This window comes from Aythya marila (genome assembly GCF_965140915.1).
Source record: "Aythya marila genome assembly, chromosome: 7".
In the NCBI taxonomy this organism is placed as follows: Eukaryota; Metazoa; Chordata; class Aves; order Anseriformes; family Anatidae; genus Aythya; species Aythya marila.
This window is the reverse complement of record NC_139048.1, coordinates 4,965,810-4,992,304: the sequence shown is the minus strand read 5'-3', so window position 1 is coordinate 4,992,304 and position 26,495 is coordinate 4,965,810. Positions and strand designations below refer to the sequence as shown.

Sequence of the window (26,495 nt, the reverse complement as noted above, 5' to 3'; positions counted from 1 at the left end):
AACTGAAAAATTCTGGTAGCACTTCACGTGACTGGCCCTGGCAGCTGAATTCTGGTTTTGAATATAATGGCTTTTTATCTCAATTTTGTGTATGGAAATGAAGCATTTTAGTCTGGACCTTTGGTAACTCTGTAATACATTTTAGCCAAGCTGACTGCAGGACACCACACATTGATTACAGATAAAACCTACAGGAGTCTGGGCAACTGGGAGCAGGAGGAGAACTGAGGGACAGGCACTGTGTGCCAAAGTGCAAAACTTGGTCCACAAAAAGAGATGTGTACATTGAAGTCTGAGAAGCTGCATAACTGAAACAAGTTTAACAAGTAATAGTTGTACAAATAGATGTTAGAAATAATCGTACAACAGTAAGAGTGAAAGGAGGGAAGTTGTAGGACAAGGAAGAGAAAATAGCACAGGAAAGCTTATTAGTAAAAAAAAAAAAAAAAAAAATCTGTGGGATCACTTGTGACATTCAAATTAACGCACCCTTAACACACACAAAAAGATACTATTCAGACTAAAATTCTGAAGGAGAAAAAATTAGGCAATAATAAACCTCAGTGTTTAAGTACCCACATCTCATTAACAGGAATGAAAGCAACACACCACTGTCAGAAAGTCCAAATCTGCCTCTCTCCTACATCTGCAGACAAAAAAAATTGAAAAGGCTCACTTTGCCACAGTATTTCAAGCATGTGTTAGAAGTAAATACAGAAAAAAAGTATCTGTGCAAAAAATCTGGTCCATCAAAGTAGTGCACTCTAAAGGAACTTTCTTCTACTGCCCATAAAAATGTTTATTTTCACTGTAAATTTTCATTCCTGACATAAGCATTCTAATTTTAGGTCAGCTTTGTTAGCTAAGTGGTCGTTAAACAAGCCTTCTTTGTTTGCTGGGAGAGGAGAACTTGTACACAGCGTCCCTCTATGTGCTCCCCAAGGAGCCGGTCCGTGCAATACCATCGTCCTTCACCTCGTGCCCACCTCAGCAGGAGGAGCTTGCAAGCCAGGCATCTGAACTGCTGCCACTCCTGGTAACAGTGGAGTAATCTCAATAAGACAAAAATCTGCACTGCAAAAAGACCATGCATGCTGTCACCGTGGCAAAGCGGTCCCCCAGGTGAAAAGATATAAAGCAGCCAGGCACCACACCTCCCTGACAGTGCATGAACACACCTGCTATCACAGCCAAAAAACTCCAGCCCTGCAGAAAGCCGAATGCGAACTGACATGACTGTCCATAAAATCTGCTGCTCATCTGCTCAACCTTAAGACTCGAAAGTGAAAAAGAGGCTTTAGTTCTGCTAGCTGCCAGAAGAAACGCTAAACCAAGATTCACAGTTTCTGGGCTTCAGCACATTTGCGCCTCTTGGGAACTGCGCTAAACATAAGAAAGCGAGAGAGGAATCCAAATACAAGAACACTAAACAAATGCAGGAATAACACAGAAGATATGTCCAGATAGATAGATGTATTGGATTTTTGTCAAGCTGCTTTGCAGGGAATAATAACTGCCTGAACACATACCCTATTACAAATAAGAGAATCCTTTCAACATACTCTTTTTCACGATGACTTGCTTTTAAATTCCTCACGTTAAATTATATCTCTTTTATTGTATTTACACAAAATATTAAATTTCTATTATTGGAATTCTTCTCAAGTAAGTCCGTGTTTATTAAATATACAAAATCAAACAAAACAAAATTACACTAGCAATTTTATTGCAGTCATTCTAGATGCAGATTTTGCATCTATTAACTATGTAAATGCACATGTCTGTGCCAGTGGCTCAGTAAAACCGCTCACGTTCAATGCTATTCTCATACTTGGTCAGAACAGATTCACTATTATGCTTTAAGGGTAATAACTCAGATTAAAAGGTACACAAATGTCCACTTGCATGTTTAGGAAAACATACTGCTTAACATTAATGCATCCCCAAAGTATTTGAGCTGAAATATCAACACTTCAGTTTTCTTTTAATGCCAGATGTTTGGAAACTGTTTTCTTTATAACCACGTTAGCATAAAAAAATAAGTTTGAAGGTTGGAATCAGTAACTACACCATATGCTACCTACGTCCCGATCACACCAAAATCTGGTAATTCAAGGGTGTATTAAATGTACGTTTAAATATTAAATTAAGGGTATATTAGAAGTAGAATTGTATTTCAAAAAATAAGCACTTTGTTGACATTCAGTTTATAATTCCTACTTTTCAGATTTAAAATAATAAAACGAGTCAAATTGCCCAGGCAATCACCTTGTTCTATTTTAAAATTCAATAATGCTTCACAATGTATTCAAGTTCACGAGCATCTTGAAACACAGATGCAGATTTATGCACTTCCATGCATTGTTAACACACTTCTAAACTAGATTCCAAACCAGAGCAAAGTGTAATAAATACCTGAATGTTTATTATCATCTGCCAATAAGTCTTGATACGGTAGCTTAATCCAGATTTACATATCTCAAGGAAAGTATCCAAAATGATTCTAAAACACTTATCTGCCCCCTATTTAGCCCTGGTGGCTCCTAAAGCTGTTTTAGCTCACAGCAGGCCTAATGAGGCCAACACGCTGATGAGGACGGGCCTGGATGTCCTCCAGCTGCCCCCAGAGGGAAGCTTTCTGTTGGTGTTGCACTGTCCAGGAGCCAGGCACCAAGAATTTGGCCCTGAACCTCAAAAGAGTTCATAAATCTCAGGAAGAGAACAATATCTGGAGTTTTAAGAGACTCTGAGGAGAAGGCTCATGCTCATTTGTGTTTGTAGTTGTGCTAAGGACGTGCAATCACCACAGAGACCGAGGATTAAAGAAGGCCCACCTTACACAGAACTCAGCTCATCGCCTACTAAAGGCTTTATATACTTCTGTGGCAGTTTGCAACTTTCCAAAATTAACTGGTATGAGACCGAGGAATATTACCGCCTTTTCTCTTGGATCATCACACTATCAACTTCCCACATCATTTATAGTTTCATCAGGAGGTGGGGCTGTTGATATGGGCATTTTGTGACCACCCATTCAGTCATCAACGTGATGAAGACAACATTTAAGATACAGAATTTCTTTATCAACACTTACTGATATAATTTCACCCACTTAAAAGCATTTGTGCTGATAAATCCGTTAAAGCTTCATCAGCAGCAAACAGTGAAACATAAATTGTTTTCTTTCTCAGAATTTTATCTTCTAAAATAAAGCTTCGGTCAGGACTTACAAAAGAAGCTCTATCAAAACCACACAATAATGTATGAAAAACACATATAAAAATCCCCCTTGCAATAATTTAAGCTGCACAGATGCTGAGCTTTGGGATCTTTTCTCCGTGCCACATCTAAGTCAGCAGAAGTTGTGGTGCAGCAGCCACAAAGCTTCTCCCCGTGGACATCCCCACTTGATCTCACTGCACAGCATCCTCCGATTGCCCAAACTCAAGAGACAGGGGCCAAAATTTGGAATTGGCTCCCTGGCAAGACAGTCAGTGCTGCAGCATTTTAAGAATAAATTCTTATTTCAGAAAAATTTATTCTCAGAAAGAGTGGTCGGGTATTGGAACAGATTGCCTGGGGAAGTGGTGGAGTCACCCTCCCTGGGGGTGTTTAAGGAAAGGGTGGATGTGGTACTCAGGGATGTGGTTTATTGGGCAATATTGGTGGTAGGTGGATGGTTGGACCAGATCATCTTGGAGGTCTTTTCCAACTTTAGTGAATCTGTAATTTTGTGATTGTATTCAGTATCCTTCACTGTCACTGTAAGATATAAATGGAAGATGGAAAGAGTAGCAAGCCTTCCCACAACCGACTGTAACACAGAAATGTCTGCCAATCTCTCTGTTCCACCCCGAATGGAAAATATTAAGAACAATTAGTAACAAGCCACACAATGCCAACCAGTAAAGAGTAAAATGGAAAGAATGCACGAGAAAAAAAAAATCATAAATCATGGATAAACTTTACTGAACATATTAGCACTAGAGTAGCCCTGTGGGACACCAGCCTTAGTATCTTAAATAAGTAAAACCGATAGATCAGTGGAAAAAACTCATCTTGTCTTCTATCTATCCATAAAACAATAGTGCATTTGTATTGGGATGAAATGAAGAATTTGGTTCCCTTGTACTTTTGTTCCATGAACCCATTCTTCTTCAACTAGTTAATAATGAAACCATTTTCATCCCCCTCTTTTTGTGTCATTCTATCTGTTTTATTCATGAAAACATTTTCAAATTAACATTTTTATTCAGAGTAAGAAAGGCGAGGGAAGCAAACAGTGTGATATTTTGTTAGAAAGATGAAATCTCAGATTTATATTAACACATAACACAGCAAATAACCACTCTTAAGAGCTTTCAGTACTGAAACAAGTTCAATCAGTTCAGTTACTCAGCTGAAAACAACTAAAAGTTTTCGGTGGTGGTTAATTCTCTCACATGACAAACTGAAACCTCATGGCAGTGTCTGGAAACAGCAAGGGTTTTTTGGTTTGTTGTGGTCATCTTACACTCAAAAGACAACAGTTCATCAAGCTCACATATCCTTCTGGGCCTCCTCAGTAGGGTAACCCTTGAAAGCCTTAGGGAACCCATTTTATTAGATTAAGCAAAACCTTTAAAGAAGCTGTAACAAAAATATTTAGCTTCTCCATTGACCCTTCTGCTTGAGGCCCAGCTCTGCACAATCTCTTGAAGCTCCAGTGTCCTCATGATGGTTTTAGTGAAAACACAGCATCATCCAAAAGCCTGCCAGGCTCCATAAACTTAAGACTGGAATGTGGAGCAAATGTGGTGCCTCTAATATCAATTAAAGGGAGTACATAGCTTAAAAACATCTATACCTCTGAATAACGTTAGTGGCTACCACAAGATAACATGAAGTAATCTCCTCTCCTACTGGTGTTGTGAAAACACTATTAATTACTATCATCTGCAACCCAGTAGTAAAGTGTATTTACTCTGGGCTTTGACTGTTCTTAATTTGTTCCTTTCCTTGAACAGCCACTTCCAGCATTTGCTCCAATAAGCATGATAAAACCTGTCTTGAAAATTTCAATAGGCACTGTAGGCAACCGCCATAAAACCCTCTATCTTTTGTCACCTCATTTAATGCAATATTCTCTCCCGAAAAGAAGAAAAAAGGAACTTTAAATAGATACCTAGCTAAAGCAGGGTGAGCAGAAGAGGGCCAAAGGAGCATATACATGCAGTGCTCTCTTATTCAGCTACAAACATTAGCGCTAAAAATAACTCTGCCAAATCCCAGTTTAGACCATCCTGAAAACTTTGTACTCATACAATTCCCATTTTTTCTCCTCTGCACCTTTTCTCCTTGCCTCCAGAGTCTAATATCTTCTTCCATACAATGAAGTTAACAATTCTTGTTATATAAATAACCTATAGAAGCTGTCCTCAGCATTGGAAGGCCTAATTTTAGACATCATTCTTTATAACAGAAATGGATCAGCTGAAGAAAATACAGCATAAAGAATGGCAAAAGGTTTAAAAAATGTGACTTGGAGAAAACATTAAAAGGAACTGATTTTTTTTTTTTTTTTTTTTGGTTTCTTTGGTTGGTTTGCTTGTTCCAGCAAAAATAAGCGCAAAAAGAGACTTGATGGAAGCCATCAGGTTTAGAAAGTATAGTGTTGGGGAAAAAAAGAAAACAAATAATATTGTTTAGTAAGAAAGGTTTAGGACAGACATTAAGAAAGCAGTTCAATGGGAAGACCAATAAAGCACAAGGATATAACTGCCAACACATGGAGACATCTGTAAGTTTGTCAAAGGAGACCTTTGGCAGATGTATGTCCAACAGGTTGGAAGTCAACATAAATACAATTGAACCCATCTTGGATTAAGGGGATGGACTACAAAATCCCTCATAGGCCTTGACAAGTCTATTTTTCTGCATCTTCATGGTTCCAAAGGATTCCCTTCTACAGGAATTTGGGACTCTTGTTCTTACCAGGCTACAGTGATGTACGAGCACCCAGCAATCTTTGTCATAAAACACAGAAAACTCTTTACAAACTGGCCTGACAGAAGCATTGTGTTTAATATCAGGATCAGGGATAAATAACAGAACCTCATTAATATACTTGTACTTGGAAACTCAGTACAGTGAGCAGCTAAACAAACTCAGACAAAGAAAATAATCATTCAGAATAATGAATTGTCATCTAGATTAAATGTAACACTTCAGAGAAATGTACTGTGATACCTCTGTAAAATTAATGAGGTCTTAGTAAAACCAGACCTCATTAAAGTATCTACCATTAAATCTTTCCTGGAAAATTGGAGAAAAAATGTCTCTATAGATTAACTGACTTGCCCGCCAGCTCCTACTGTAAGGACCACAACGTGAAATATGGCAGGGCCAGAAAAAGCAGGAGTTCCTGGCTTTCAGACCAAATAAATTCCACTTGACAATATTGCCTAATTAAAGCTAATATAATCAGTGAAATAGTAAAAATAAGAAAGGATACCGTAAGAGCAATCAAATGACAGCTCCAATATTTGAGGTGTAACCAGTTTCAATAGACCTAGTGCACAGACAAAACTGACCTGTGTTTCAATGACTTTAGTGACAGATTTAAAAGGCTGGTTTTTCTCCAGGACACATGAACTTTGATATTTTGCCCAACACTTGAAAACTAGCATGCCTATGATCAACCTCACACAAAGACTATGTTTGTGTGGAAAAGCAATGACCACAGAAATATTTCACTTTTTGCATCACGATGTTGTGAGATGCCTGTCTCTGCATATTCAAATTCACTCGTTTTTGGAAATAGCCAAAGACACAGACAAAATTCAGAGTAAGGTTAACTAGCAATTGTAGGCCATCCAAAAATAATTAAATCAGTAAAAATGAAATAAAGCTGACAAAGCATCACTATATTAATTCATTTGTTGTTAGAAACTTTAAAAAATGCATTTACTTATAATGCAACTTACATTTACTAGCAATGACCAGTGAATTTATAGAACTGCAAATGGCAAATTCTGAAACATGAGCCATGACCTCATTCCTTGGATGAGGGAGAAAAATTAATAAAGTGAATTGAGAAGTAGATCATTCCACCCCTCTCCCCCAAACCAAACAAAACCCACACGTCTTTTGTCTATATATTTCACAGTTTATGGTTCTCACTTTAATTGCTAATAGTTGCTATGAGTCCCCAAACAAGCCTTCAAATAAGGTTCAGTACAAGGCAGTAACAACCAGTGAATTTATGACTATGCCGAGCCATGAATTAGACATGATAAATTTCTACCAGCTATTATCATTCAGAGGATGGTTTGCGTCAGGTTTATTAACATGACCTGAAATGAATCTTTTCAGCAGCTCTTTTTGACAGATGCAGTCAAGTTACCTCTAATAACTCTGAAAACATCCTCTGGTAGAGAGTTGGCCTACAGTTCAACAAACTGTACCTCTTACTTGTGTGCTTTTATTAAACTGAGGTTAGATTTTTGTTTACTTAGGCCTCACACAAATTAACAAAATTATATTTATCAAAGAAACTCTACAGGAAAGTCATCCCAAGTTCACAAAATTCCTGCAGCAAATGAAGCCTGTAGAACATATTCCTGTTGCCGTGCATAAGTAGGTAGTTAATGCCATCTCTACTGTATTTTTATTCTTTGGAAAATTTGAATGGTGAATCCTTTTTTTCCACATATATGTATATCCTCATACACAGACACACACCTGTTCTATGTGGACCAAGGGCTCTTTGCTAATATTAAAATCATTAACAGACTCAAAGTTATCATCAAAATCACAAAATCAAAGTATTTTAATCACCTCATATTTGGAATTACTTAAATGACTTGGAACATTTATCTGAAGTAACCTATGTAGGAATTCATTCTCTTGTGGTTTGATTGGTTTTTGTTTGATTGGTTTTGACCGAGGAGAGGTTGGTTTTCAAAGACACTTCATACTGTAGATAATGAATGGATAGATCTAGGAGAGTGTACTCCAAGTTAATAATATTTATACCTCCAGTATAGGAAAGTTACAATTTAAACATTAAAAAAAGTTTACTAAATTGGAGGAAATTTGTTGTGTAATTGGAGCCACATCAAATAAAAAGTTACAGGTGTACAAGTGAAATCTCAGCAAGGCCATATCTTGCAAATACAACTTTAGTCTGCAAAATGACTTTCAGATCCAATTCCTTCAAAGCTTGTATAGCATACACCCCAAAATTTCTGCTTTTAGGCACATGGTGTTTTTTCCTCAAGGGACAGCATAATAATGAGAAAAAGCCTTGTTCACTTCAGAGCTCTGCCGAGACCTACATAGCAGGCATTTCATTCTGTCCTGAAAGAAGTCTACAAATAATATAGTCATAAATACACGTATGGCTTCTACCTCAGTTCTGCCACACTTCAATCATCTTAAGCTTGAAGTAAGCAACTGAAAAGAAATCCACATTTCCAAAACTAGGAAAAAGCCAGAAGGGTGTCTTTGCTTTTTTTCCCCAAAGGAGTTCTAACTGACAAAAAAAAAGTAAGTCTTGGTTATAAAAATTAAACTGGAAAATTAAAGTTAAGGAGAAAGATATGACTGGGATCTGCATTTGTTTCTAGCAGTAACATGGGATTCCAACTGGTTTTAGCCCTGCAAATGTTGCGTGAAACCCAGCAAAACTTCATGCACCGAAGAAAAGCCTGAATAAATTACCAGTTATGCCCGGTATAAAACACATCTAAAGAAAAAAAAAAAAAAAAAGTAATTGTAATCATTATCTTGAACTGCTATAAAAAAAAAAAAAAACATGGAAATTGATACTCTACTTTTAAGCAATTTTATTTGCAGTGGAAATCCACTCAATAATGCCTGTTGCTATCCAAATCAGAGGAGCTGCATATTCCTGCCTTTCAGTGCTCATCATAATAACAGTTCTCACAAGCTGGTGAAAAATATCTAAAAGGAAAGGGGAGAGGGGGCCAGGAAGGCAACGTACAAAGTGGCCTCAAACACTGTAATATGCTATCTGAAGGAAATAGTAAATATTTAAAAGCATTTATCACCAGCACTATATCAAGAACTAGAACATTTCCTCCCATATTTTCTACCCTGTCCTACTTCCTCATAGTTGTTTATTCCAACACACTTAGTAGCATTTACTCAGCAAGTGGTCTAAGTAGCTTGTAAGAGTCTTCCAGATGATGAAATTACAAAGAGGTAGCTTTTATGGAAGGAAACAACAGAGAAAAAGAAAATAAATCAAAAGGGGGGAATAGCAAGGTATAAACAACGCTACAGTCCCAAATACAGCAAAATATGATGTATCAGATCAAAAAACAGATAGCCACCCTTCTAATCCAAAAACACTGGACAAACATATACATAGCAGAGAGGATCTTTTGCACTAGTTGCAACTTGAAAGCTAAAGCAACTTGATTTTCAAAAGCATTCAGCACATGTACACTGAATCATTCAACACATGCACAGTGAAAGATAAAGTCCCTTAGGAATGCCTCCCGTACAGCTGAGTCAATCATCCAAAATACTTTTGGAAGTCTTGGCCAGCCATTTCAAAAGACTTCTCAAAAATCCCTTTGGGTTTCAATGCCAAAACCCAAGTTATAATTCAGAGTGGGCTTTTTTCCCCCCTCAGCCACTAACGCAAACCATTAGGAGGAACACACAGAGTACGGTTGCTGCTCCAAAGAAACGAGCGCTTGATTCCAGCTGCTGAGACTAACACGAAGTAGTATCCTGACCACTGAGGAAGTCCCGTGAAGAAATGGAGAGGAACGAGGCTAAAAATAATGTTAATAAGACAGAGATCTAGAAACCACTGGAAGAAAAATGGGATAATTTCCACCTACTTCTGCAATTCATCGTTTTCGAATTATTATTAGGGTATGTTTTAGTCTTTGCTTATTGTTTCCTTGTTTGTTTTTAAACAATCTTGACAAAAAAATAAAAATAAAATCAAAACCACTGTTGCCAAAGCCAAAAGAAAGCCAAAAAGTATGGCTTCCTAAGAGCATGCAGTGGTTTTTCAACTTGGATTTAACCATTCTTTATTAATAAATAGAACCAAGCAGCACGTAGCAAATATCAACTTTTCAGAACATTTACTTGACAATTTATGATCTGTTTATGCAAGAAATCTACATTTTGGATTGATTTCAATGCATATTATTCCTATAAACCAACAACATTAATCCTGGAAAAGCCACAAGTACCAGTGCTAACAGACTTGAGCAAAGCAAGCCCAATGCTCCTAATTACACTCAGTTTATCATTTTTCCCACTGTCAAGGTAAATAGTAATACCCTGGAAAAAAGCAGGCTGGCAGCTTAAATATATGTTGAATAAAAAGATCAAGCATGAAGGTATAACAACGCCAGCTTTTTTTTTTTTTTTTTTTAATCTTTTGTGATATTTTGCAAAGCTATTCCAGTGGCAGAACTGTAACAGCATGTGCTTGTAACCAAAAATCACAGAGGCTGGTTTTAAGACACACCGTATATTTCAGCTTACACAGCAAATCCAAGCTTTTTGAAAAGGTGAACTGAACTCCACGGCCAGGAATGGTGAAGACGTCCGGAGAACTGAGCATGAGGCAGATCATCCCAGGTCCTGCGGATGCGGAGTTGCAGGCTACTACCGTGTTTCACTGCTGCAGGAGGAGCAATGCTGAAATTCCTAAAATCAGCCAAAGAAATTGGCTGCGGAGTTCTATAAAATTCCAGGGGCACCGCTTACGACCGCAGTCAGCCTGAGGTATTTAGTTTAAGGAAGATTAATCACAGATGAATCAGCCTTTTGTTTCTTTTTGACATTTCAGAACCCTTTCTAGTATTCCATCTATCTGAAGTCTGGCCATGCCTTGATACTGAAGTAGACTGTTTGAAATAATTCCATTTACTTTGGCCTGCATACAAGTCTGGATAAAGATTTCAGTCAAAACACCTCTTCAAATCATGGAATGGTCTTCAAATGGCACACGGAGATAGCGCAGCAAGAGGAACCAAATCTGCCGCGCACTTCAAAGCAGGCTGATGTTATTTACTGACGTTGTGGAGTGGTGGCAGGGAAAGCAGATGAGTGGCCAAGCCCAGCGACAAGATGTGCTCCAATTGCAATATTCGCATCCAATTATTGACAGTGAAAAAGCCTCAAGAAAGAAAACAAAAAAAGCCACCAAACCAAAAAGACCTAACGACGACAAAACCCACCACAGAAATAAGGGAAGGCACGTAGCAAACTCCACCAGCACCCCCTTCCCAACACAAGAACGTTGAGGGGAACGTGATTTAAGGTCAGCAGGGAGCTACATGGCAAAGGCAGCAAGCACACCAACTATTTAGACCGGGAGCACAAAACCAAAATCTACTTAGCGTCAACCACTACCAGACTCAAAATCAGTATCAAAGAAACTTAATGGAAATAACAAAAAAGAGTAGATTAGGATCTCAAAGTGCTCAGTAGCGACTGGAAAATGCAAATTTAATAGCATGGAGCCACAGAAAAAAAATTTGCAGGATGAAATGGACAGGAGCTCAGCACAAGAAAAAGAAATCCAAGATCTCTGAAGTATCCTTCTAATATTGGTGTTCACTAAAGCTGGTTTATTTCTGAAATTCTGTAAATATGTTTGTAAACAAATGCCTTCAACTGAAAATGCATTTGCAATTACAGATACAGTACTTAAACGCATAGAGAAGCGAGCCTGAGACCAACATCATTCTAAAATAAAATACCTTCTTGTGCTCAGACTTTTATCACTGGCTCCAAAATGCATTAGGAAAGACTTTGCATCTTATGAGTGCTGGAAAATTTTCCAGACTATTTTTCCAACATAAGTTACCACATCTAACAGAGCCTGAAAAGTTTTACCACAAGGTCGTGAATTTCTACAGAGAACCATTTTAATCTTGTATTACCCTATTCTACCCTGAAAAAATGGAATAAAGCCATTGCTTCATGTTTTTCATAACATTTTTCCATATTAATATAGTTAATAGAACTACAGAAATCCTTTTGTCTAAATTTAATGTAGGTTTTATTTTACCAGGTCATAAATATTAACCCATACATGGGAACAAGTCTAAGAGCTGAGAACTAAAAAATAGTTTAAGATTGCTACATATTCTCTTCCCCATCTTTGGTGACTTCCCTGGTACTCCACTGTTTTAAAAATCACATTGCAATCGAATGTGAGCGGTTTGGGAACAAAAGGAAAGGGAAGGGAGGAAGAGTCAAGAAATAGAAGTTCCCTTTTAAGAACTTGTGTAATTACAGATCTGTTCCATGGGATGGATGAAGCTCTTTACCCATCAGCTTGCTCCCTGATAACACCAGATTCTTTAACTCTATTCCTGACCCACAGGAACACTGCCTCGAGGGTCCTCTTCCAGGATACTCATGCTTCTCATCTTCAATGGGCAAAACATATTGTTTACACTATAAATTGTACCATCTGAACAAAGAGAATTGTGGAGATGAAAACGTGACACTGACCACCAAAAACACGCTGCCTGTGAATTCAGCCTGACTTGCTCAGCACTGGATAAACCTCTTGGCAGCTGCGCCCTGTGCAAGGCAACTGGTGTAAAGCTGTGGACGTACTTGCAGATGGCTCCTCGAAGAAACTTTCTTGGATAAAAATACACATTGCATTTTAGGAAGAATTGCATGAAAACTGAAAGCAGAATACTTCAGCAAAATATTATATGGATGGCTTGGACCTCCTTAGAGCACACAACATGACCAAGATGATCCGATGCAGAAGCCAGGAGCTGTTACATGGCTCAGTCGCTGCTGAATACAATCACCTATTATAAATGTTTAAAAACTGATTTTTAAAAATTACTTTACACAAACAAAAAAAGAACCCAGAAGAGATGTCTACACAAGGTTTTAACATTTGCTGATGGATATCTATACCTCCAATCTAGGAGACGTGTATTTAAAACTAAACCATTTGGCTATGTCCGCATGCCGACAATATTAACGCCTAAGTCTCATCATTAACATAAATGAGCGGAGCAGTTCATTGCACAGACCCTCAATTATTTCAGCCAGGTCGTGTGCAGAAGACTGGGACTGACTTCACGCGAAGTGGAACTCCATCAAACTCCTTAAATCAGCATCATAAAGTTACTGTTCCTCATACGTCCCAATTTATCTGCTAGTCCTCCTCAGCAGGAAGAAAAGTCAGCTTCAGAAAGCATTCAGACTGAGAAACGTGAACTCCACCTGACAGTACGGTGCAAAGCAGTAGTCAAGCTCAGCTGTTTTTGCTAGAAGCATTCAGTGTTTTCTTCAAAATAATCAAATTCAATTTTCAGCTTATCCATTTCTACTGATCACAGCCAGTGACTTGAAGGAAAATTTCAAAACATTTCCCAAATCCTGTGACTTCACTATAAATGAGTATAGCACGCATGTGTTCTAAGACACAGCTTATAGAGAGCAGCGGTGCTGTCCCTAGCCTCCACTTCCAAGCATCCTAGACCAGATAAATTGCAAAGAAAATTGCAAGCAGAGAGTAAGAAAACTGTTAGCTCTTCAGCTCCTTCCTTTTCTTTCCTTCATTTAATTTGCTTACATGGCATATGTTCAACAATGTTTATAGCCTTTCCCTCTTCCAGACTAATGTCAGGAAGGGAACGGAGCCTCTAAGATCTCTGTCAAACCACAACCAAGCAAAGTCCCCAACATGTAATGCCAGTAGGTTGAGAGGGCATGGCTTAAACTGCTTAATCCACAAAGTTGGTACTTACCCACTCCACTCTACCACTACCAATCGCTTCACAAAAGCAGCAGCATTATCCAGAAGCATTTCAAAGCTTAGGGTTAAAATTTGTTTCATGTGTACTATTTCAGTGATGGTAAACTGGGACTGCAAAATTAGCATCAACCTGCTTTGCAGTTGCATTGTATCTGGCCACGTGTACAACAAATACACGTGGGAAACAAATGAAAAAATAGCATAAAATAAAGAATCATCCCAAACTTTTTAATATTGACCAATGCACAGAACAAGAAACCAGAACCTGTGGCTCAAGCTGGTGACGTGATATCATTTAAGATGATTTAGATGACAAATGCAGCAGTCTCCAGTTCACCAGTTTGTTTCCCTCAAAATTCATGTTACCGTTGTTTTAAGCACCCTTGGGTATTTAGGTCTAATAAGGTTGAGGCTAATGGATTAGGGGTGATTTGGCAACACTGATTATGCCAAACATCCTTACCCTTTCCTCAAAAATCTGCTACCTGATCCAAAATTGCTACTAAACTAGCTTCTCAGTGGTTTGATCTGGAGAGCAAGTCCCCTAATATCTACCCAAGTATAGCCACGAGCAAGAAGTCATGCTATCACTGCCAGCAGTCACTAAGCACTAACAACAAATATTCAGTCAAACCCAAAAAAGGGAGAATTTTAGTCTATTGCCAGATACATTGTAAACATGAGATACCCAGGTAACCAAATGACAAATTATTATCTGACAGCCTTGAAAACCTCTCCATGTGAACAGCTTTTAAGCCAACTTGTAATAAGTACCACATGCAGCTAAATTAAAAAAGAAAACCCTAAGCCAAGTTAAATAGTAACTAACATTCAAATTTAACCGTATAAAGTCCCCATTAAAATCCAAAATGACAATTACAAAAATATTATATTACTACGAAGACTGTCAAACGCTTTGAATAATTGTACATTAAGGAAATAAGTAAAAACACACTTTACCTTGTATCTCATTTTGGGGCATGAATGAATGTAGAAACCCATATAATAAAAACAGAGATCAGGAGCTTTTTCATGAAGTTTCCTAGTAAACGCAATTTCCCTATGAAAGGAAAAAAAAAGACTAATTATTTATGAATATAATTCCTACATTCATTTTACTTCTTCATAAAGGAAATGCTTTACAACTACCTGGCTTTTGGCTAGTTAAAGGACTAGACTTCTATCAAATAAACAATGAAGATAATAAACTCAACACTCATGCTTAAAAAAAAAAATTAATTAAAAAAAAAAAAAATACAAAACACCGTGTCAGGCTTCAAAACACTTCGATTTTGCCCTGCCAAGTGACTGACCTGAAATTTGAAGAGAAAGTGACTAAAAGCCTCTATTTAACAGGTTTCCTGTTAATATTCACGCATATTGGAGTTCTACAGAAACGTGACCCAGCAATTGTACACAGACTGGCTGATGAAGCTCAGGAAAACATCAGAGTATTTTTAAAAAACTAGCTCCAAGGATAAGCCTCTTGTTTGTTCTGCTCGTTGCACTCTAGCAATTTACATGTAAAAACATCCGTCTTTGTGCAGCAAAAGCTACTTTTGCTCGTGTTTGTTCGTATGATTTTCTCATTTATTTCGAAAGAGAAGTGTCAATGTATTCCAAAATACATTTGCTTTTCATTTTCCTGTCAAGAGGAAAGCAGTGTTTCTACAACAACTCTGCCAGTGTTCCTAATACAACACTCATTTTCACAGCATTTGTAACTTTGCAGACCACATTTGTTTCAAACAGGGACGTTGGTTCTTACCTTCAACGCTAAAGGGATAAAAGGACATGAGCATGTGCAGATAAGAAGCATGTACAAATCCTGTGGGTTTTTTATGTGTTGGATGTAGTCTGCTGAGACCATTGCGACACATTGTAATTCTGTACTACATGCATCAATTCCAAGAGGAAAATGTCCCGAAGTTACTTCCTACCTGAAAATCCAGGTAAATACAGCAGATTCCAAAAGTGAGGTTTATGTACTACCGAAGTACACCAACGTGCACCTCACCTCAGTCATTTTTAAGACACAGCACAATATCAAACACCCCTACCAGTCCGTGCTGCTTATCTTGGCCCTAATTAAACACATTCCTCTGTGCAATTTAACAAACTGAAACACTACAGGGGATAAAAAAAGATCATTCTTTGTCTTTTTGTCTTTCAAAATGTCTTCAACACTGTTTGCAATTGGTCTACACTGTCTGATTTAATAAAACAAAAAGACTCAAAGTGAACAGAGTAAGGTAATTAGATCATAAGGTAATGAGGTTAAAATTGGGCTGCAGCAGCAGTGCAACGATAGGCAGCAAAGCTTCCTGCAAGCCTCTAAAGGACCACAAGGAATTACTTCATAACGCCAACACCGGCTTGCTTAGAGCTGCTGCAGGTGTCTCCACGTGAGGGACGGTCCCAGCAACGTGCTGTAGGAGGACAAACATCACTGGGGAACAACGAAGCATCCTTCTCTTTCCTCCATCCCACCTCCCCTGCTAGAGCACCAGGGTTTCGTGCATTACAGCTGCATCTTCCTTCCAGATTCCTTCCTTGCAAGATTGGAGGCTCCCTAACCCACTGACCAACCATGTGGGTTCCCAAAATCGGGTGAGAGGTGCTGAGCTGCACAGGAACGAGAAGCGGGTGCTGCAGCTGAGACTCAAGGCTCTCCCCCCGTATCCTTCCATATCAGCCAGGCAGCAGCAGCGAGGTGCCACTGCGCTGCACGACTCCCATCTACCCACATTTTTTTCTGCCTAAATCATTCTCATGGAAAAGGGATTACAGACGTGCAATTCCTTTTCTGTAAAGCGTTCAGTCAGGATGCATATTTAAGGAATTATAACGGCCGTTAACACTTGGCAAGAGTGGGCAGCCAGTGAGCAAAACATATTAATTTCATTAACGCAAAACTCAGATTCAGTATTCAGTGCTGCGTGACCCAACTCCAAAATCTAATGCTTCAATCTAAGCTCTAGCATTTTTCCTCTTCTAAATGAGAGATAAGGACAAATATGATTGTCTACTATTAACGATCTTAGGTAGTGGATAAAGGTTTAATATTTTTGTGCAAATAACAGTAGGAATCACTCTGTATGGCCTGGTCAGCCCTCTCCCCTTTTATTAAGGCTGGTATTTCTTGGGTAGCTTCTTCTGCCCTCATCACTTTTTACTTCGATGCCCACATATTTCAGATGATCTTCAAACCCCGTACTTTCCAGGACTCAGCAGCAAAAATTCTCAGAATAGCCCGAAGTGGAAGTGACAGCGCTGCAAGGCAGTTTAACCCCCTCAGAGTAAAATTGGCAACAGCTTTTAAGGTATCAGATTCCTTTGCAACTTCCTAAATCCTCCCTAACTCTTGAGTTTTTTTCCCCTTTTTGAAAAAAAGAACAAGGTTGGCCTCCTCTAAGACTGTTGGGAACTCATTTTTATTGCCTTAAATGCAGCAGAATTTATAAGCTGCTTTTTCACTAGTTGAGCCATGCAAGCATGTTGCACTGACAAAGCTTTAAATTTATTATGTAGAAAATTTAAGATCATTTCAAGAATCCATAAGCATGGATTATGTCAGTCGGTTATTACATAAAGTAACATGATACAGACAGATACTAAAAAATAACTCTTAGGAGCTGTTTATGGCAACTTGCATGAAGAAAAAAAAAAATTAGTCTGATTTTAAGTATCTAGTGTATGTAATAAAACCTAGACCACTGATAGAAAAAAAGGCCACTTCTAAACCAGAGGTGTTCCAACGTTATTTCTACATGTTAATTCTGATTAATTTTATGAAATCACCAGTGCCACTGTATGCCTCAGAAAAAATGAGGGTTAAAACTCTTTTAGCCTTAGACCAGTGGAGATGCAGCACTGACAGACACGTTAATGCTCACAACAGCTTTGGAGTTACCTCTGAGCTGAGCTGGAACTGGACCAGATGATGTCCCGAGGTCCTTTCTAACCTAAACTCACCTGTGATCCTCCAGTTTCTCCTTCATAAGGAACAACCCTGGATCAAGGTGGGGAAAGCCAGCCAGGAGGCAGTGTTGTCAGCTCTTACCAAAAGCAACTTACTAGGAGAAATTGCACTGCAGGATTCAACTAGCTAAAAGCTTGCCAGAGAGCAGGAGGAGGTCCTGCTCTCCCTGCCTAGCCATTCCACCACAGCCCTTGCACCAGCTCTGGTGTTAACAGGATCTTCACTGAGCCAGCTCAGCTCGCTAACCAGGTTGCTAAAGCAGAGTAAAGCTCAGTAAATTAAAAAGTGGCTCAGCAGATGACTGCTAGAAGCCTGGCACATAGCAGAGATGGAGAGGAGTGATTGCAGCACTCCTTTTCAGCAGCAATAAACCCTTAGTCTGATGTAAGCAACTTAACAGTGAACTTTGTGGGAGAAAGCCCTCGATGTATGCATTTGAACAATTCAAGCATAGATATCTAGGAATAGTAAAATTCACCTCTACAGAAAGAGGAATATACCCAAAAAGCAAAATGATTAAAAAACCAAAACCCTTTGGAAATCAAGAGATCCTACTCACTCTTACTCTGTTTAGATTTTGATTAAACCTCTGAGACATTGAGTTGCATGCTTCATTAGGTATTGCAGAAGTACATGATGCGCACTTCTTAGGAAAAAACTTCCTAAAATACATACATACATACATACATATATATATATATATATATATATATATATATTTCCGATTTGTTTCAGAAGTTGTGTCATTTACTCTTTCTAGTGGGTAAACCTAAGCAGTAGCCAAGAAGCTCCCACCTAAAGATACACTCAAACTGGATGCCTTGGAGAAAGATGAGCACTGGAATTCATAGCTGGATCTCGATTTATCACATGTAACAGTACCTGAAGCAGTGTAGTGCAAATCTGAAAACATGAAAGCTTTTGCTAGAACTTCTCAGGCCTATAGCAACTTGCAAATAGACAGGTCTGGCATGAGGTCCTAACCCAGTTGCTTCATGAGGATCTCACTGGGAATGCTACATGCCGGTGACTACGTTATTTCATGCAAAGAAGAAAAAAAGCTAAGGGAAAGCTTGCGATGCACGAAAATTGTAATAGTAATAGAATCTTAAAATTGCATGTGAGAGAAAAACAGCAACTTGCAATTTAGCATTACAAATCTTATTTACAACGCAAAGCATTATTCATTATTCTTACTATTCTATGGATACCAGGACTAGGATGATAGTTAATTTAAGGTTTTAAAATTCATAGGATTATTCTGTCAGGCTTTCTAAAGACAAAGATAATGAGATTAACACACCTGAAAATACACTTAGTGCTAGTACAGCAGGAGACTACTAATTCAGAAGTTTTTAGGGTGTCTGTTATTTACGATCTCACCATGCACACAAGTATAAAAGTGATTAATTTCATTTGGTGACCAAGCTAAGAAAGAAGTTCAAGGAAAAATTATTTCTATTCAAACAAAAGAGTCTTCTTCTGCTGAAACCAAGCAATAATAAGTTATTTTCTGGGGAATAAAAACCTAGGTATTTCATTTCTGAGTTGTTTTTTAACCTTTAGAAATATTTAGCTAACTAGAAAGACGCATCCCTATTTAAGGATGAAAGTTAAAATCTATTTTGGAGCACAACCAACTACAGAGAATTAGAAAAATAATAATTAAGTTTGGCTAGAGATAGTGTTACCAGTGTATGTTTAGACTGGAAATAAAAGCTCAAACTTGGAAACAAGTACCAATTCTTACTATTATGTCTAAGCGGATAACAAAAATGTCCTCTTACCGTAATGCAGAGTAGACTCCCAAAGATAAGAAGGAATAGTCTGGATCGTAGTACAGATAGACCGAGGACACGCAGTAGGGCAGGATATCAATTACACCCACAGCAATTATCTTCCCATCTAGCCAGTACTGCTGGTGAAAGGAACCATAGCCGCACTCTGGTCCATTTGGGGGATTCTCTGCCTGGACAGAAACGGGATATAATTATCAGCCTGGTAGACTTCCAGTACAACAAGTATTTTAGAAAGGTTTTTAAAAGAAAAATAAATACTGTGAGAAGTTATTCCTGCGGTACGTGTTTACCAAAAGGTAAGAGGGAATTTGAGAAGCATGGAGAGCAATGGTAGTTCTCTGTAGCATTTGTGATTTTCACTTTACTCATCCTCAGCAAACTCTACGTACCACCTTACAAACCGTGTAAGGTTTACTCTGTATGACCAAGTATTTTTTCATCAGAGAAGCTGAAACTCCTTGCGCCACGTAACTTGGGGAGCTCCTGCTTTGCCAGCCCACGCCAGGGCAGCTTCTGGAAGAGCACGGAGGGGCTGGCTGCTGCGGGGTGCTGGGGCCTGAGGTCTCAGGGGAGCACACTTCCCTATGGGGAGAAGCTCCTAAACCAGAAACTGATGCTTCAGCTTACAAAGAAAACAATCTCCTAATTTAAACTGTATTACACAACCAACTCTGGCAGGGCTTTTTCTCCAACGTCAGGTTTACTTTAATCCTGAATTCCACAGCGCTCAACTTAATTATCCTCCTAGTCATGTTTTTCACTGTATTGCCAGATCTTCAGAAAGCTGCTTCTCACTCAATAAATCTGACAACATTACCTGCTATTACCAACTGTTTTGCATTACAACAACAAAAGGTGGGTTTAATCAAGTATTTTGATACAGTAGCGTGGACTGAAGACATGATGGGCAGTAGAAGTTATTCTAATTGGTACCACATGTGTCAAGAGAAATCAATCACATGAACCAAAATCATTTCAGCTGACTTACCCAACCATTTAGTCCCAAATAAAGGCTGTATAATGAAATGTTTGCATTTGTGTATAGTTATATAGCATCAAAGTAGATATAAAAATAGATATGCAGCTAGCTACAGATACTGTAAAAGTGAAATGATCCAATACCTGAGAGCTAAATCTGCAGCATACAAGGCTATTAGGTAGGACACTGACATACTGAGCTGGGTTCTGCTCATTTAGAGAAAACCTACTTACTTGGGAGTGATGGTTTCATACAATATCCTCAACTTTTCAGTAGAGCCAAATGAACTCAGAGAGTCAGTATTAGCATTTTTAAGCTGGGACATGGTCAAAGTTTGAGAGCTTGGAAAAGGTTTTCTCTGCAGGCAGCCCTAAGAGAACAGGTTGAGTTCTCTTCTCAACTAGCAGGGTGCAGCACGGGGCAGAAGAAAAGCAGCAAACCAAGGGGAAATGTGATTTGTAATCTAATACAGACTTGCTTAAGTATCAGATAAAACAGACTGTCAAAAAAAATCACCCTATAGGATTTAATACAAGTTAAAAAGATTGTCTAAAACAACACGGAAAAGATTTCCACTCAGAGCAAAGTCTCCTACAGTTAAAGGGCCGCTGTGCGTACAGGGCCCTGCCTCAGAGCAGCAGGGCAGGGGCTCGGCCCAATGCCTGGCAGCTGAAGCATCAGTTAAGATCTGTTAGTGAGGCACGAACCACCCCGTTATTCCTCTAATTCAATTACAAAGCCATTTCTGAACATAAAAGAGGCTGTGTTCTTTAGCAGGGATAACAAGCACAGTACTCATTTCAGGCAAAGTGTTCAGGGATCTCCGTTACGTTAAGTAAATACCATTTCTAAGAAGCACAACATTTTCATCCTCCTTGAGAAGTTTCCATACAATATAATCCTTTGTAACGTTTGTACACATTATGTTTTCTCCGATTTCTCAGTGAACCCTTGGCTCCATTACCTGGGTTTCTCAGGAACCATCCAGGCACTTTGATATGTCACAGGTTTAGAGCACCAAGCCCTGTCCTGCAGCAGGCTGCCCCATTTCACAGCACTGGCACGGCCCCTGGGGCCCTGGCTGTCAAAGGCGATGTAAAATGCAAGGGACATCATGCAGGTGAGGCCCAGCAGTGGGGCTTACCTTATGGACACGAAATAACACACCGTAGTAGCCCTTGTGCTACAAAAACATGAGCTGTTCTTGCCACCAAAAGCATCACCACTTCTGTGATTGATGAATCAACAAATGTAACATCAGGGACGTTACATGGGGAGAGAGTGAGATCAAAACCAATATTCCCTTATCCCCTTTCACACTGAAGTTCAAATGATACCACGATTCTATGATAGATGCCTTCAGGTCTTCTTAAGCAAACAAAACCCCCACTATTCTAGGGAACACATGTAAGAAAGAACAGCAAATCTTTAAAATTAATTGTTTGCTTTGTTTATATTCATTAAATAAGTTGTGTTAAAGGAGTAAACACTAAAAGCAGACCTAAAACTCGGGCTGTGAGAGTCAAAGCACAACTAACCATGCTGTGATTAGGAATTACTAAAAACACAGAGCTTTCATAGTTATTTCTGCCTCGCATTTTCTTCTAATAAGGCCTAGGAATTACTTATTTTTTTCAGTGTACAGTAGGAGTTTAAAAATACAAAGGATTTGAGTGAGCCATCATCAGAAGACAGGGGTGTAGATGGCTCTGTTGCCTGCTTTTAAGCTGCATGGTGCAGCTGAACAATTATGCAACGTCTCCAAATCTGCAGAGGAGGAAAAAAAAATCCAGAGGGGCCAACTTGTTTCAAGTTAATAGTTTAAACTTGAGCTTCAAGACAATGAATTGTTAATAATTTGATGATAGGGAAACAAAATTATGCAAGAACTAAATCTAAAGACAGAAATTAAATAGTTTCTTCAAAGTTTAGCCTATACTGCAGAGAAAAGTATAACTTATTCCATTATATATTAATTCTGTGTCTTCGTATTCTGCTTGCTGTTTTTTCATTACCAAGTGATTGCTTACATTTAATAATGCCTTATTAAAATTTAAATGTTTAATATCATCTGATATTACAAGTTGCTCCAAGTGGGTCACTTCAATAGAAGAAGTGCTTACAATGAAAATTTGATGATGGTGAGAGCGCTCAGTGTTGTTCAAAGCACACCGGTCTTTCTCTTTACTTTGAGGAGAGGTTTCACTGATCCTATTAATATAGAAATTGCACTGATTAACCCCCATGCCAGCCTGGAGTGCAACTGCAGACAGTGCTGCACAGTCACCCACCAGAAATGCACCATGACCCTGATAACTGTCGGATTATTTTCTTCTGGGAGGTTTCATGAAATTTCCTACTTTGAACATTTCCAGTTTACTCTCTGCTGTGGATGGAAGGAAGAGTAAAATATGAAATCCACACTACCTCATACAAAGAAAAAAAAAAAAGCAACAACAACAACAAAGGAAAGTCTTGATTTCTACACTCTAGAAGTTATTTGCCAAAGTGAAATGATTAATTCCAGCAGCTCTTCTCCCAGCGGCACACGCACAAAACCTGCCATATGGTAGATTTCTATCTCTTTTGGTTAGCAACATATTTCCTGTTCACTGCTATGTCCTCCTTTCATTAGGGATTAGTGGAGGTGCTGTGAAAGCAGCCTACAAATACAGGCTGTGTCAGCAGAGGTAGCACTACAGGCTTTCATTAAAAAAGGGGAGGGGAGGGGGGGGAGGAAAAATAATGCACCGTGGTGGAGCATCTGACAAATGAGGAGAGGCTTGAGAAAGCTGAGACACTCAGCACCAAAATCAAAATGACTCGGGAACGTTTCATCAATGTGGGTAAATACCTGATAGGAGGGAATAAAGCTGAGGGATCCAGAGTTTTCTCGGAAGTGCCCACTGATGGGACAAGAAGCAATGGGCACACATTAAAAATTAAAAACCACATGAAATTCAAGCTGAACACAGAAAACACTTCTCTGCTTCAAGTGATCAGACTGCCCAGAGAGGTGGTGGAGTCTCCATCCTTGGAGATCTTCAGACCCCAGCTTAACATGGTCCTGGACACGCTGCTTTGGGGGGCCCTGCTCACTGAGCTGGTGGGTTAAAATGATGCAGGATGGGTACACGAGAGCTGAGTGCAAACAGCTACAGAAAGATCCCATAATATTGAGTAATTAACATGACAAAGGTAATAAATACAATGTCAAGCTCATGGAAAAAAAAAAGTGGCTATATGTGCATCCAAAACAACGGGTGTAAGCAATTTACACTTCAAGATATTTTTGAGGCTGATCAGTTTTATAAAACAATCATCTTCATGCTTAGCATCAGTCAAAATGGAAAAAGACTAAAAAGTGGTTAGGGAAGGATTTATAAAGAGAAAAAAAAAATCATTGGATTGCCTGACACCACCTGAGCACTGAGGCCAGGTGCGGTCATCGCACCAGGATGACCCAGGATGGCTGCAGAAGGACAAAGGCACCCCTAACTGGTCATCAAAAACTAAGAATCCACCACGATCACCTCCAGTTTTTCCCATGCCCTCTTCCCATAAAGACTCTCACTTGGGCACCAACAGGCTACGAATCCACACTGGTTTTTGCTAGGAGTCCTGCAGCCGCCCTGCTCCAGGCCAGGAGCGTTTACATCTACTTCCATCGCTGGAAGTGGCAGATGGCAAACACTCGGCTGTAGCTTCTAAGAGGAAAGGAACACTAAACAAAAAACAAACAATCCCTTCCCTCTGCTGTGCCCTGTTTACTGCCAGAAAATTGCCTAGGTTTCTGCTACCACATCCTATATCGTTTTTTAAACTATTTCATTTCTCGTGCCAGAGCCCGTAGCCAAAACTGAAACTAAACAGGATCCTAAAATTGAGAAAAAAAAAAAAAAAAAAAAAAAAGCAGGAAGAGTCCGGGTGTTGATACTATTTGCAGCTAATAATGGTATTAAAAATTCAAAACAATTACAAATTGAAATCGTGTAAGGCTCAAATTTGATTTTAAATTATTTTTGTTCAAAAGAGTAAACAGACTGCACACTACCAGTTTTGCTCGTGGCAACTGTTTCAGAATAAAGAATTTCAAGAATCCCTTGGCCTCTGATATACAACCGCTTTTATTTAACTCCATCTAATTGAAGACATCTGCAGTGGTGCCACACAAAATTTAATTCAAGCTTCGAAATGTCAATAAAAAGTGTCTGTAAGAAACAATACTGGTATAAACCTGGCAGGGAAGTGTGCATCAACATCTACGTAGCCATACAAAATTAAGAATATAATGGCAGTCTGCTGCCTGGGTTGACGAGGTGATAAAAGCCCTTTTCCTATAAAGTCTAATGAGCTCTATTACTCTTCAGCTTTCAGGAATGCAAAGGCCAGCGGACTCAGCAGAGAAAAGCAACAAACCCTCCACACATGGATCCATTCAACCCGCGACATATCGAATTACTCGCGTAATTACTATAACCTGACAATTTCATTACACTCACGTGGTCCTCGGCTCTCTAAGGCTAACAAGACAGACAGTGCCACGAACCCACGTTTCTTTTCCAGTAGGCAAAGGACTAAGTGCATCTCTCCTTAATTTTTAACTCACGTTGTAGTCAAACACAAGGTCAATAAATTATTTTGGAATACATTCTTTCAAGGAAATAAATCAAGAACACAAAACCACAGCACTTTCTGCCTTTTTTTTTTTTTTCCTAAATGCAGAGATATGAAATTTAGTGATAGTTCCTTATCTAGCTCCGCAGACTCCTTTGAAAATTCAGTGTTATCTTCCCTCCTGCCTGGTGATGATACAAACACTGTGACACCTGCACCCATAGCGGTGTACTGCCTGCAAAAAGTGAAGAGGGATGAACACGCTCATTTCAAAATTTGCGTCTAGACTTAATACATACCTCAAGAGGAGAATCACAGAGGAATCGTGTGAACTGCATCAAGGTAGATTCATCAAAAATATGTGCCCAAGAAGACAGTCCGAATATGCAAAGCAGAAAAGCAAGAAATATGTTAGTAACACTTCAGGATACATTAACATTCAGACAGACGTGCTTTCAAAACCATATACTTGAAAAACACCAACAGGATTTAGGAGGTGAAATAAAATTCCCGAACAAATTCCCACTTTCTACTTTGTTCCTAAGTACAAACAAATATGATCCAAATGACTAATGATCCAAAACACTTCATTCTCTCACATCCCATTTTCAAACATCTTCTATTCTACAGAATTTAAATTTATCACTATCTTTTATTTGAAGTAGACATTGCCCCTCTCTATGACTGCCTGCAACAGGGAGTCTCTTCCCAATTCCACTGGTACCTGCCCCATCTCTAAAGGGATTAGGGCCATCATCTCTTTTAACAGAAATTTAATAAAGTCTCTTTGCAATCAAAATCAAGAGCAAGCCTGTTCAAGTCTAAAGAAGAAGAGGGGAAAAAGAAAAATCAGCTTCCTGAAAGTGCAAGCATTTTCCAAACCAGATTCTTGACTCAAACAAAATGACGTGCTACAGATAATCAGACAAAGGCAAGCTTTTAATGATCTGGAGCTTGTGCAAGTTTCTAAGAGTAGTAAAATATAATAGCTATTTATTTACCATCATTTGCTTATTTAATACGAATATCTCCTTAGTGGTGGATTCCACATAAAACACATTAAAAGATATTGCAAAATTCTATGAATTTAACCCCAAAACATTCCTTTGTTAAAGAGCTAGTTTGTGTCACACAGCCAAACTCCCCCTCCTCTAATAAGCCAAACAATTTAATAAATCAGTCATGACCAAACTGCAAAACAAGAGTAATCAACAACTTCTGATTTGAAGTTTGATTTAAAAAAAAATATGCATACACACACACACAAAAAAAAAAAAAAAAAAAAAAAAGACTGTTCACAAGATTTCTTGGTCAAGAATTCTATGAATTTCTGAGATAAATTAG

At 38.8% G+C, this 26,495-nt stretch overlaps 1 protein-coding gene across 3 annotated transcripts in view; it reads right to left on the bottom strand.

Moving 5' to 3' along the window:
* ATE1 (arginyltransferase 1) overlaps positions 1 to 26,495 on the bottom strand; it is an 84,749-nt gene that overhangs the window by 32,178 nt on the left and 26,076 nt on the right. For all 3 annotated transcript variants that reach the window (XM_082764560.1, XM_082764558.1, XM_082764559.1), the window contains exons 8-10: positions 25,451 to 25,483; positions 19,544 to 19,725; positions 14,735 to 14,834 (exon numbers count right to left, since the gene is read on the bottom strand). In XM_082764560.1, the coding sequence (XP_082620686.1) occupies positions 14,735 to 14,834; positions 19,544 to 19,725; positions 25,451 to 25,483 (315 nt within the window). The remainder of the gene's footprint in view (positions 1 to 14,734; positions 14,835 to 19,543; positions 19,726 to 25,450; positions 25,484 to 26,495) is intronic.